The sequence below is a fragment of the Microtus ochrogaster genome, unplaced genomic scaffold (genome assembly GCF_000317375.1).
Source record: "Microtus ochrogaster isolate Prairie Vole_2 unplaced genomic scaffold, MicOch1.0 UNK87, whole genome shotgun sequence".
In the NCBI taxonomy this organism is placed as follows: Eukaryota; Metazoa; Chordata; class Mammalia; order Rodentia; family Cricetidae; genus Microtus; species Microtus ochrogaster.
Window position 1 is genome coordinate 1,146,865 of NW_004949185.1, and position 13,667 is coordinate 1,160,531.

A 13,667-nucleotide genomic window follows, 5' to 3' on the forward strand; every position below is an offset into this window, starting at 1 on the left:
AAATAAATAAATAAATAAATAAATAAATAAATAAAATTTATATATAAAAAAAAGAGTGTCATAGTTTAAAAAAAAAAAGAAATATCTAAGGCTGACCCACCCTAAGGGTGATGCTTCTGTGCAAAGATGGGGATGAGGGCTGCTGGCTGCTGAGTCATCCTCCCTACCTGGTCTACAGAGCAAGCTGCAGCACAGACGGGGTTACACAGAGAAGCTGTGTCTTGGGAGACTCCCCCAGCCAAATAAACTGATGGACAGTCACATCCACAGTGGGCTCCCCCGTGCGCACAGCCACCTCACTCCCCAGTCATGGTGTCCAGAGGCCAGCACTACCTCTGCCTGCGTCCCCCTACTGCACTGGGCCACACGCTGTGGGCAGTGGGGCTGCGTCTTCATAATCCACTGTCCTCCCCCAAACCCAGAGCTCCATGGTCTCTATTTTGAGGATTATTTTTTATTTTTGCCACAGAAATGCTTCTGACATTTTCAAAAATAACTTGACTAAGAAAGAGCAATGGAAAAAAAATGTACAAAAATGTAAATGAGAAAACAGGATGAGCAAAGCGCATCCCAGCCAGGCTTGGCCGGACACATTGCACCCTGACACAGGTCACTGACAGGTCACGAGCCTCTTGGTCTTACTCCTCCAGGCTGGAGTAATGACCTCATTGTACATCTGAGGAAAGAGAGGCCAAGAGGCAGACGGCTGGGAAGGACGTGTGCAGCATGCCTGACCCCTCTGCAGCAGGAAGTCGCTTTATGAGGCCCCAGAGCCCATCCCAAAGACAGTCACTCCAGTAACAGCAGGCCTGGCATAGTTTAAAGGATGCGGTGCCCTGCGGGCACGCGAGTACACACACCTGCCCAATTCAGTCTATCCCAAAGCCAGTGTGGTGCTCAAGGCACACAGTGAGGTATACACAGAACTGAGCCGCTGGGACGGGACAGAGGGCTCCTCTTCTCGGGGACACTGCGGGCATCTATGCTGAGACAATTCTCAAGCGTGGAAGTGGAGAGGGAGCGGAATGTTCTAGCCAACTATCCATGAGACGCTCAGAAAGTGCATGGCAGTGTGTGGTAGAGACCCAGCAGAAGCTGATGCCTGGAGCTCGGGGAGGCGGGGCAGCAGGACCCTCACCTTGTTTTCTGCAGACTGGTTCCGATGTGTGGCTTCCAAGATGGTGATGAACTGCCGGTACTGGGGGTTGGTCCAGCGGCCGATGCCTGGACAGAGAGGACAGAAAACGTATTAGGTGAACTGGGAAGCCAGATATCAAGGAATTAAGAGATGAATTGGAAATGGGCAAGGAGGCCCTGGAAGGAGAAAGAAGCAGAAGGAATCAAAGGCCTCTTACGTGGGGACACAGCTGCAGGAGTCTTCTCCCGAGAGTCTCATTATTTTATACTGTGTGTGCGTGTGCTTGAGTGTGGGCATGCGAGTGCCACAGCCGGAATGCGCAGACCCGGGGACAGCGTCAGGACTCTGTTCCCACTGTGGGGTCAGGGGACTGAACTCTTAAGTCACCAGGTTTGTGCAGCCAGAGCTTTTACCCGCTACGCCATTTCACCAGCCCTTCTGTTTGTCTGTCTGTTTTGCTTTGCTTTTTCTTCTGAGACATGGTCACGCTGTGTAGCTCTAGCTGGCCTGGAACTCACTATGCCATAAGTTCTGGCTGAGAGACCCACTAGCTTTGACTCTCCCACGTCCTGAGATTCCCGGCATCCATCACATACCGGACACTTTAGTTCATTTCTTTTTTTTAAATATTTATTTATTATGTATACAATATTCTGTCTGTGTATATGCCTGAAGGCCAGAAGAGGCCACCAGACCCCATTACAGATGGTTGTGAGCCACCATGTGGTTACTGGAAATTGAACTCAGGACCTTTGGAAGAGCAGGCAATGCTCTTAACCTCTGAGCCATCTTTCCAGCCCCAGTTCATTTCTTTTGTTTTGTTTTGGAAACAGGGTTTACTCTGTGCCCAGGCGGCCTGCAATTCAGTACACAGGCCAGGATGACCTAGAGCTCTCAGCTACTCTGCTGCCTCAGCCTCCCAGACGCTGGGGCCTGGCGGGTTTTGTCTTTGTAAACCAGCAAGTCTCTCCCTAGCAGAGCCGTTAAAGCCCTGCAACCGTACTACTCCTGTGCTAACCCTGTTCCTTCCTGTCCTCTCCAGGGGTCCCCAGCTTACTTCTGCAGGCTCCTAACCCCCTGCCCATGGTGCCAAGGCCTTGCTCACAACTACTTCCCCACCCTCATTCCCTGCGTCTGCCCCCCTGACCCTTCCTGCCTCTCGGGGGGGGGGGCTCTTTTCACTCGCTCCTGGTCCATCCTTGTCCCCTCCAATTCCTGGAGCTTCTGCTGGCTTCCTTTCTCTTCCCGAAGGCAGCTGGCCTCAGTGGTGATGCCTCCTCACTCCTGTAGGGAGGAGGCCTGAGCTCTACATTTTCCCCACTCGGACGTGGCAGGTGCCGTGTGCTAGGGATCATCCTACCCACGGAGACAGGCAGGCAGGCAGACAGACACAGCTCCTAGTCCTGAGGTGGGTGAGGCGGGGAAAAGACAACAAACCAGCCAATGGGAGACTGCCAGAGGGCAAGCGCTACAAGAGAAGCAAAACTGGGCTCCATGTCCAGTTCCTCAACACGACATTGAGAAAAGGGAGCCAGCTGAGAAGAGTTCGTGTGGAGCGCCATTTATGCCAAGATAGGTAAATGCAGCCGGGTGTGGTGGGGTACACCTAGAATCCTGGGCTATCCACAGACAACATACAGCTTTATTGTTGATTGGTTGTTTTCTGAGACAGGGTTTCCCTGTGTACCCCTGGCTGTCCTCAACTCGGAGATCTGCCTGCCTCTGCCTCCCAAGCGCTGGGATTAGGGGCATGCGCCACCACCGCCTGGCAGAATACAGTTAAAAATACAAATAAGAGGCTGGAGAGATGGCTCAGTGGCGAAAGCTCCTCTTGCTCCTCCAGAGGACACAGATTCGCCCCTAGCACCTGTTACATCAAGTGGTTCACAAAGGCCTGTATCTCCAGTTCCCGGCTATCTGACGCCTGCTGGCCTCCAAGAGAATCCACACACGTGATACACAAAGGCAAATCAGGCCCACACGCCCACATTGATAAAAAGTGCATAAACAAATCCTTTTTAAAAATGCAAAGTACTGAGCTAGAAAGATGGCTCAGCAGTGAAGAGCACACACTGCTCTCCCAGACGGCCCAAATTTGGTTCCCAGCACCCACATCAGGTGGCTACAACCAACCGCCTATGACTCCAGCTCCAGGGTCACCTGACTCTGTTGGCCTCTTCAGGCCCTGCACTCATGCACACAGACCTACATACAGACATACAGACACACAGACACACACACACACAGGCAAAATTTTAAAAATGAGTAAAAAATACAAAAACAAAAACCAAATCAGAGCCATCTCCCACCAGGGATCTCCGCAGCCTGTACTGCCCCTGGCAGACTTTGAGAGGACCACACATGTGTGTCTTCTGGGTCTCATCAATATGCACGTGTTCCGACCTTTGCTTACATACTTATTCACTGACTGAGCTAGGACTGAGGTAGAAACCCCCCAAGCAGCCCGGGCTGGCCAAGGTAGCCTGGGCTGGCCGGGAACTCATCGACCTCCTGCCTCACTCTGACCCAGGCGCTGGGATTAGAGGAGGCAGCTCATGCTTCTTCTGAGCCTTGTGTAAGTGGAAACTTAATGCCGTCCACCTAACGGTGCATCTGTGATTGCACAGCGTCTGCATGTGTGGCTGCACCGCCGGGTAGCTCTGTGCATCCCAACGTCCGCAGCCCTGGTGCGGCTCCAGCTGAGGATGGTTTAGGTGGTTATCACGTGTGGAATGTATGGTGTGAGCCACTTGAAGTGAGATTATTCTCAGCTATTCCCTGCAGGTCCTCTGCACCCACCTCGGAGGCAGGCCACCCCTGCCAGCAGAAGCAGCAATGTCCCGGCATAATGAGAAAATGGCACCACTTTGGACAAACTCAAGTAACCTGGGAGGAAGAGAGACGACATGAGATGCCCACCAGCCTCTCAGCAACCCTCCCAGTGGGCCCACAGCTCTATCTGAGACCCTCTCTCTGGGTAAACCATGATCTTGGAGCAGTGGTTCTCAACCTGGGGGCTGCGAACCCCGTGGCAAACCTGTCTCCAAAAATATTTACGTGATGCGTCATAACGGTAGCAGAATTGGTTATGAAGTAGCAACAAAAATGTTATGGTTGGGGGTCACCACACATGAGGAACTGTATTAAAGGGTCACCGGGTTAGGAAGGTTGAGAACCACTGACTCAGGGGGAAAAGACTCCTGGCGGAAGAAGAAGTCCTGCCAGCGACCTGCCCGCTTCCTCCCCGCTACCTCTGAGAGTAAGCACACTGACCTTTCCTGTATAAGTAGAAGAAGGCGAAGGGAGAGGAGTAATAAGAGATGGACCAGAAGACCGAAGCCTGCAGCAGAGACGGAGACAGGCAATCAACACGCCAGTGCGCACACTGTCCTGCCTCCCAGGCCTGGGCTCTCAGACAGGGGATCCTGGAGCCACACACTCAACTGCTCTGCTCCGACATCATGCGCACAGTAGGGTCACAAACATCTGTTGCCAGGTCATGCGTCAGAGCACAAGGGAGGGCTACACAGTTTCGTCACACTGGAGACACCGGCCTCTCTGTCTCCTCAGTTAATCAAGCCTTCGTAGTTGGCCCCACTCAAGACAGCCCTAGGCTCTGTCACCATAGGAACGCTGCCAGAGGGAACAGCTGCCTCTGTAGCCAAAGAGGTTAGTTGCCAAGAGGACAGGTCACTGGGGACTGCAGGCTCAGAGACCTGCACAGGATCCCAAGGGTAAGTGTGTCATTCTCAGGGCTCAACCGGCTCCAACAGAGGGAGTCCCCGAGGGGGAGTGCCAACTGTATGCACTAGGGGTGGGCTGGTGCGTATACGTTAGTGAGTTCTTCTGCACAGAGCTCAGAGCACCCCCACCTCCCAGGCTGGGCCTGACAAGAACCACCGAGTCGCAGATGTGGAACTGACTTACCAGCGCCAGGACGCTGTCAGCATGCTTCTCCAGGGCACGGGGCTGATAATAGGTATCCTGCCAAAACAGACGGCCTGTTAGGGACCCTGCCGGCTGGCAAGCCTTCCTCCCACCCAAAAGCCCTAACGTCCTAGCGTGTACCACCTGGCTCCAGCCTCCCTGGCCACTTCTCCTGGGACACTCCTGCCCTCTCTACTGACCCTGAGTCTGACTTCTCACCTCTGACCCTGACTGGGAAGCAAAAGTGAAAGCAGCATTTGGGAGACCGGCTTTTTTTTCCCCCTCCAAAACCAGGATATAAACATGATTGTGTATATGCGGGAAGAGGGTTGGGAGTAGATATGAAAGACTCCATGACGATTCTGGGAGGGAAAGAATAGCATTTGGCATCAGGGAAGAATGTGACGAAGTGTGGGCACTTTGGAAAGACTCTTCCTAAACACAATCTGCCGCCAATGAAAAGGGAAGAGAAGATTCGCAGGGCAGGCTACCACCACCTGCGGCTGTCGCGAACGCGGCGACCCTGGTCTTCAGGCTAGGCTTGTGGATACATGACATAGGGAAGTCATTTTCAAACTGAAAAGTCAGGTTAGAGAGAAAGTCTGTAACACAGCCTAGGGGAGGAAGACTTCGGGAGGAGACGGGCAGAAGCGGACTCCGGACTCAACTGGGACCAGCCGCGAACCAGGGGACGCGGAGGAGGAAGCGGGCGCAAGCGTTGAGAGCGAGCGAGAGAGGCGGCGGCTGGCCCGGGGGAAGCGCCCACAGGCGGACTGCGCGACCGCTTGACAAGCGGCCTCCCCCGCCGCCGACAGTGGACGCGTCCGGGCAGCGAGGGGCCGGCGCGGCGGGGACCGTACCATGTCCTCAGCCGGGGGGGAAGCGACTCACCCAGGAGCTGGAGGAGGGGGCGGGGACGGCGGTGGGCGTCTCGGGGACGCTGGACGCAGCCCGATCCGTGTCCCTCTCCCGGTAGATCTTGTAGAGCCGGGGACCGAGGACGCAGCTCAGCAGCTTCGCCATGGCCCGGCTCGGGCCGCTGTGCCTCGGCCTCAGGTCCCCGCAGGCCCCGCCCTCGGCCTCCGAGGCCCTGCGTGCGTGCGTGTGCGTGACGTCAGCGCGTACCGGCTCTTCCCTGTGGCCGGGTCCGGCCTGGCGTTCTCGCCGCGAGAGGAGGGTTCCGCGCAGTTGGACCTAAGGTGCTGCGCCGTGCAGAAATTGGTCAGAAGCATTCTGGACGTCGAGGGTTAAAACAAACAAACAAATCCCGGCGTGATTAAATCTTTTCTTTTTTTCTCCTAACCCTTAATGTCAGCATGCTCTGGAACGACCGCTGGCTGAAAGTAGGAGCATTTGACAAGAACTTCAAGAAGAGTCTAGCTATGGGTCTCTGAGTTCCAAGCCACCCTGGTCTACGTAGAGAGTTTCAGGCCAGTCTATATAGAGAGACCCTGTCTCAAAGTGCTAGGATTAGACTGTGTTTCACCATGTTCAAATTTTAAAATTATGTGTGTATCCACATATGCATACCGCCTTCATGTCCTAGAGTCTTGGATTAATGGCCCCCGCAAAGGAGATTTCAAGGCAGCCCAGTATGGACTCCACCCTGTGGCTGTTAGTGGTTGTGCAGGTGTGTGATGAAAAGCAGGCAGCACTCTTCTTTGGCTTCTGCATCACTTCCTGCCTCCAGGTTTCTGCCCTGCTTGGGTTCCTGTCCTGAATCCCTTTGATGATGAGCTATGATGTGGAAGTGTAAGCCAAATAAACCCTTGCCTCCCCAAGTTGCTTTGGTCACGTCGTTTCATCACGCAATGTTAACCCTATCTAAGACACTTTGTTAGGGCTTTACCCTCCTCCCCCTTGTTTTGTTTTATTTTGTTTTTGAGACAGGATCTCACTATGTAGAGCTGGCTGTCCTGGACCAGGCTGGCCTCTGCTTCATAGAGATTCGCCTGGCTCTGCCTCTCGAGTGCTGGGATTCAAGGTGCACACTGCCGTACCCGGCTTAGTTAGGGTTTCTACTGCTGTGGTGAAGCACCTTGACCAGAAGTAGCTTGAGGAAAGGGTTTCTTTCATCTTCCACTTCCACATCACAGTCCGTCACTGAAGGAAGAAATTCAAGAAACAAGCCAGCTGGTGGTGAGCATGATTAATCCCAGCACTCAGGAGTCAGAGGCAGTCAGATCTCTGTGTGAGTTCAGGATACTCTGAGTATCCTGGTATACAGAGCAAGTTCCAGGACAGCCAGGACTACACAGAGAAACTCCGTCTCAAAAATAAAAAAAAAAAATCATTCTTCCCACAGGGCCCTAAGGTGTAATGTTGACGATAAAAGCTAGCCAGGGAAGGGGAGGGGTGCAGGAAGAGGGGATGAGAGGAGTGAAGGGAGGGGAATATAAAATAAAAATAAATGAATGAATAAATAAATAGCAAAAACAAAACAAAAAAATAGCCAGTGAGTCCGTTCTCTCTGTCCTCCGTGCGGCTCCTGTGGACGGAGCTCAGGCTGTTAGGCTCCTTGGCAAAGGCCTTTTATCCATTGAGCCAACTCACCAGCCCATAAATTAATGGCTGGGGATATCCCTCAGTGACAAAGAACTTGCCCTATATTTGAAATGAGTAACTAGCTGCTCATAATGATGTGTACCTATCACCCCACCTCATTCCTTGGGAGGTGGAGGGAAAGGATCAAGAAGTCAAGGTCATCCCTAACTGCACAACCCGGACAGCCTGAAACCCTGGCTAGAAACAAAACAGCAATGGCAGACTAACTAAACATAAGCAGTTAGTTGTGTATGACGGTGTGCTCATGAGTCTAGGTCATGAATAATCCAGGCCCCTGCTGTGTTTCTCCTTGAGGAACAGCTAAAGACACTCCTCGGGAAATGTGTCCCGAGTTTCCTGGAGTGGTCGATGGCATGCCAGATAACCACAGGAAAAGTCACTTGAGATCACTGATGGAGCACGGCCTGGATGAACAGTTCTGTGTTGGGTTCCAAGGAGAGAACAGGCAGAGTCATTTGGCTCACGGTTGATGTCACAGGCGGGGAGTCATTTGGCTCACGATTGAGAGATGAGAAGCCACAGAAGGCTCCGAGAAGTGGTAGACATCTGGGCTTCCTTCCACACGAGAGCAGCTTACACCAGGACTGTGTCCAAGAGCTGAAGATGAAGTTTCCTTTTTGCCCAGAAGACATGCTACTGAGTTTTATCTCCCCCACGTTCTCATTGCCCCCAAGGCCCAGTGGCTCCAGCCCCGGGAGTGGGGCCTTTATCTGTGTTCTGCTTCCTCCCTGGAAACACCAGGTCTCTGGAGCAGGGCAACTTGGCAGGCTCTCTTCATGGCATTCACGGTCACCCTCCTCCTCCTGTTCTTGTGTGGGCACCCCCAGGCTGCCGCAGGTAAGAGGCAAGGGGGGAGCATCCTGCAGCTGTTTGGAAAGTTGGGAGGGGCTGCTGCTTTTCCTCCTCAGCACTTGTGAAAATGCACAGGAAGACAGACGTCTCCTCTATGTGCTCTCTTCGCTTTCAGTCCTGGGGAGACCCAGAGGCACCATGGGCCTAGCTATGTACAGTTTCCTGTGTTTTCAGAAATGTAAGGATTAAGTCTGGGGATGTAGCTCAAAGAATGCTTGCCTAGCGTTTACAGAGGTCTCGGTTCATCTCCAGCCAAGAGTTTGATCCCTGTCACCCCAGAAACGGGTGTGCACTGCCCGCCATCCCAGAATTTGAGAGGCGACAACAAGACCAGGAGAGCTGGGTAATTCTCAGCTACGCAGCTGATTTGAGGACATGCACGAGGGTCTTGCAGTGTGATTGTGATAGTGACTCCTCCAGTACACACGCTTCCGGGCGTGTCGGTGAGGGCATTTCCAGAGAGTTTTAACTGAGGAGGGAAGAGCTACCTAAAATGTCTGTGGCACCAACCAGTGGACTGGGGTCCTAGACTAACTCAAATGGGGAAAGGACAAAGCCAGTAGAGGAGAGGTGTTTCCTTTCTCTACTCCTAAGTCCATCTAGAGGCAAACATATTTCTACCACCATAAATTCCCCACTACGATGGACGTGTTCCTTAAACCACGAGCCACAGTAAATCTAAGTGGTGGCGCACACCTTTAATTCCAGCACTCGGGAGGCAGAGGCTGTGAATTTGAGGCCAACCTGGTCTACAGAGTGAGTTCCAGGACAGACAGGGCTACACAGAGAAACCCTGTCTCAACAAAAGAAACAAAGACAAAAACAAAAAAATAATTTGTAAAAATAAATAAATCTTACTCCCTTAAGTTGCTTTAGCTTGGTATTTTGTCAAATCAATAAGAAAACTCCCAGCAGTCCAGGTGGCCCTGAAACTCAGCCCCAGCCCCGCTCCTTCCTTTGCCTCCTGCATGCCACTACCGCAGGTGTGTGCCACCAGCTTACAGTTCCCCTTATTTTATTATTATGTTTGTTTTGAGACAGGACATTGCTTTATAATTGCCTTGGCTGGCCTGGTACTTCTTATACAATGTAACCTCCTTCCTCAGCCTCCAAGTGCCGGTATTACAGGCATGCGCTGCCATCCCTGGCTTAGCTCCCTGTACAAAATAAAACAGATATTTAGATGTTAGAAGAGATAAGGACTCCCACCAGCTATTGCAGCCTGTTTCTGTCCTGTCTCAGAACCTCTCGCTGGCAAGGAAAAATGGAAAGCCTTTATACTCTTTCCTCTGCCTCCCCATCCCCATCCCCAGTCTTCCTGGGATTCATGAATCCCAGGGTAGCCTTGAACTCCTTAAAGATGTCTTTTTTTTTTTGTTTTTTTGTTTTTTTGTTTTTCGAGACAGGGTTTCTCTGTGGCTTTTGGAGCCTGTCCTGGAACTAGCTCTGTAGACCAGGCTGGTCTCGAACTCACAGAGATAAAGATGTCATCTTTGAGGATGACAGTGAACTTCTGATCTTCCTGTCCCTGGGTGTCTGCATCGCCAGCATGCACCAGAATCAATGGCATGCACCAAGATTGCTGGCATGCACCAGAATCAATGGCATGCACCAAGATCGCCAGCATGCACCAGCATATTCAGCTTATGGGTTTATCCAGTACTGGGCCAGGGTCAGTGCTTCATGCAATAAACAAGCACCCTCCCATCTGAGCTCCATCCACAGATAAGAGGTTTTTTTTTTCTTTCAGTGCTGGGCATGGAACCCAAGACCTCAGGCAAGCACTTAATTAAGCTATGCCCCCAGCCCATCTCCCTTTCTGCTTAGCAGTCACTGAGAAATAAGCTTGGAGACTCAAAAGGAAAGGCAGGCAGCAATTAGAGACAAAGTGGGGGCTTGGAGAAGGCACAGATGGCTCTACTCTGACACCGCCGTTTCTCCACAGACAGCATCCACACCGTCTATGTCGTCTCCGGGGAGTCAGTGGAGCTGCCGTGTCCTTCACCCCCTTCCCTACGTGGGGACCAGCTCCTAACCTGGTTCCGCAGCCCTGCAGGAACCTCCTCCACCATCTTGGTGGCCCAGATCCAAGTAGACAGGGCAGCTCCAGATCTGAGGAAACCCGAAAATGACTCCAGGTTCAAAGTCCTCGGGAACTACTCCTTATTGCTGGAGGGGCCCAGGGATGAAGACGCTGGGCGGTACTGGTGCACAGTGCTGGATCAGAACCACAAGTACCAGAACTGGAGGGTGTACGACGTCTCCGTGCTCAAAGGTAAGTGAGGCTGCAAAGTCCTCTCTGGACACTGGAGACTGGGGAAGACCACGCGAGAAGCTGAGGCGTCCTCCTCTCTTGCCAGGGTCCCAGTTCTCTGTGAAGTCTCCAGACGGCCTCTCCTGCTCTGCCCTCCTGTGCGCTGTGGTCCCCGCCAGGCGTCTGGACTCCGTGACCTGGCAAGAGGGGAGGAATCCTGTGAAAGGACATGCTCAGTACTTTTGGGGTGACGGGGCTGCCCTGCTGCTGGTGTGTCCTGGAGAGGGGCTTTCTGAAGCCAAGGGCCGTAAGCCGAGAAGCATCCGCTGCCTTATGCCTCAGAACAAGAGATTCAGCTTTAGCCTGGCAGGTAGGTGAGGGAGGAAATTAAGAAACAGAAAGGGGTATTCTCTGGGAAGATCTTTCAAGGTTGGAAAAGGAGGCAAATCAGGCCAGGGTGAGGGTCGCTTTTCTGTATAGAAAGTTTTTTTTTCTCGACCCCCCATGACCAACCAACTTCCCAGAGGAATAGCCAGACCAGAAGCCTTATTGGGATATACCACTATTTAGAAAGGGATTAATCTAGGGATGAAGAGAGAGTTCTACCAAGTAAACTGCTTGTAACACAAACATTAAAATCTGAGTTTGAACTCAGAAGTCACATAAAAAGCCATTCATGGTGATGCGTGCTTGTAGTCCCAACACTAGGGAGACAGAGACAGATAGACAGTCCCCTGGGCTCTCAGGTCAGCTAGCCTGGCCTGCTATATGAGCTCCAGGCCAGTGGGAGACCTGGTCTCACAAAATAAGGCAGACATCTAAGGAACAACACCTGAGGTTGACCTTTAGCCTCCACATACGTGCACGCCACAGAGCCATGCACACACACACACAGAGCCATGCACACAATACACACAGAGGCATGCACACACACACAGACATGCACACACACACAGACATGCACACACACAGAGACATGCACACACACACAGACATGCACACACACAGACATGCACACACATACACACAGAGGCATGCACAAATACACACACGCACACACACACAGACATGCACACACACACATAGAGGTATGCACAGATGCATACACATGTGCATGCCCATACATACAAATATATACACATGTACATGCACACACAAGAAAGAAATAGGCTGATCTAAGCAGGGCATAGTGTCACATGCCTCCTAGCACTTGGGGGGTAGAAGGAGGAGAAGAAGTTTGAGGACAGCCTTGTCTCTATAGTGAGTTCAAAGCCAGTCTGCACTGTAACCCCACTTCTTTTTTTTTTTTTTTTTTTGTTTTTTTCTAGACAGGGTTTCCCTGTGGCTTTGGAGCCTGTCCTGGAACTAGCTCTGTAGACCAGGCTGGTCTCGAACTCACAGAGATCCGCCTGCCTCTGCCTCCCGAGTGCTGGGATTAAAGGCGTGCACCACCACCACCCGGCGTAACCCCACTTCTTTAAAAAAAAAACATCAGCGGGGTGGTGGCAGCGCACGCCTTTAATCCCAGCACTCAGGACGCAGAGGCAGATGGATCTCTGTGAGTTTGAGGCCAGCCTGGTCTACAGAGCGAGTTCCAGGATAGCCAGGACTGTTACACAGAGAAACCCTATCTTGAACCCCTCCCCTCAAAAAGAAGGTATCACAATAAAAGAAATAAACCTGTGCCTTTAATCCTAGCTCTCAGGAGACAGAGGCAGTCAGTGTCTGGGTTCAAGGCCAACCAGGGCTATAGTAAATTTTAGGCCAACCAGGGCTATATAGAGGGGACCTGCGCCACCCCCCTCTACCTTGCCAGAAAAAGAAAGACAAGACATGGGCCAGTATATCAGCCAAGCACGGTGGTACACCCCTGCAGTCCTGGGGATACCGAGGCAGGAGTTCCAGGACAGTCTGGACTGCGCGAGACCCTGTCTCAAACACAAACAGAAGAAACAGACTAGTCTTTTATTTCTGAGGACTTTTGCATGGCAGAGAGGAAGTGCGTAGGGATTGCTGGGGCTGCTGGCTTCTGAAGAGGGGTCCCGGGTAGTGTAGTATAGTGGCCTGTTGACAGGGAAGGCGGCAGCAGAAGGAGCATAACTGGCCGTTATGCAGAGAATGAATGCTCCTAGATGGAGAATAACCCATTTGTAAGTCAGAGAGAGGAGCAAACGGCCGACGTTTCGAGAGAAAAGGTCTTGGCAAGGCCTCGAGGATGAACACGGGAATGAAGAAATGGAAACCGTAAAGCACGTGTATTCTTTCTTTTCCCATTTTCGTGTGTGAGACATGCGTGTGCGTATGCATATCTACATATGTGTGGGGACACATACATGTGTGCACCCATGTGCACGAGTGTGCGGGCCTGTGGAGGCCTGAGGCTGACGTCTGGAATCCATTGCTCTTACATCTTATTCAGTGAAGCAGTGTCTCTCAGTCGAAGCCAGAGCTGGATGATAAGGGCAGTCTCACCAACCCGCTTGCTCCGGGGACCCCGTCTCTACCTTCAGAAGCCGGAATTACAGGTGGGCTACCATGCCCAACCAGTATTCACAAGGGTTCTGGGGATTCGAACTCCAGTCCTTACACCTGTGAGGCAACCATGCTAACCACTGAGCCGTCTCCGCATCCCCTGTCTTTTTGATTTTTATGGTAGTATCTCTCTTTGTAGACCTGGTTGGCCTGAAATTCACTCTGTAGACCAGGTTGGCCTTGAACTTCTCCGTTTCTTAGGCTTTGAGACAGGCTTTCACACAGCCCAGGCAGGCCTCCAGCTCTGAGTCGATGATAAACTCAGTTCCTTACCTCTCACCTCCACCTCCCAGGTGCCGGTTTGCAGGCTTGCATCGTGGGCCCAGCTGCAATACTTAACTTTTCTTTGAAAATGTGAATCATTGTGAGGGAGGTTATGGCTGGGCTGGGCCCGGAATC

General features: G+C 52.1%; 3 protein-coding genes across 3 annotated transcripts in view; 1 reads left to right on the forward strand and 2 right to left on the reverse strand.

Moving 5' to 3' along the window:
- Abhd16a (abhydrolase domain containing 16A) overlaps nt 1-6,144 on the reverse strand; it is a 13,704-nt gene extending 7,560 nt beyond the window's left edge. The window contains exons 1-5 of the mRNA XM_005370825.2: nt 5,957-6,144; nt 5,066-5,122; nt 4,412-4,478; nt 3,938-4,024; nt 1,139-1,224 (exon numbers count right to left, since the gene is read on the reverse strand). Of these exons, the coding sequence (XP_005370882.1) occupies nt 1,139-1,224; nt 3,938-4,024; nt 4,412-4,478; nt 5,066-5,122; nt 5,957-6,088 (429 nt within the window). The 5' untranslated portion in view covers nt 6,089-6,144. The remainder of the gene's footprint in view (nt 1-1,138; nt 1,225-3,937; nt 4,025-4,411; nt 4,479-5,065; nt 5,123-5,956) is intronic.
- LOC101994656 (RT1 class I histocompatibility antigen, AA alpha chain-like) overlaps nt 1-13,667 on the reverse strand; it is a 629,094-nt gene that overhangs the window by 172,250 nt on the left and 443,177 nt on the right. The gene's annotated exons all lie outside the window — the stretch shown is intronic.
- Nucleotides 8,407-13,667, forward strand: part of LOC101989073 (lymphocyte antigen 6 family member G6F) — a 6,472-nt gene continuing 1,211 nt past the window's right edge. The window contains exons 1-3 of the mRNA XM_005370824.2: nt 8,407-8,467; nt 10,428-10,757; nt 10,843-11,106. Of these exons, the coding sequence (XP_005370881.1) occupies nt 8,407-8,467; nt 10,428-10,757; nt 10,843-11,106 (655 nt within the window). The remainder of the gene's footprint in view (nt 8,468-10,427; nt 10,758-10,842; nt 11,107-13,667) is intronic.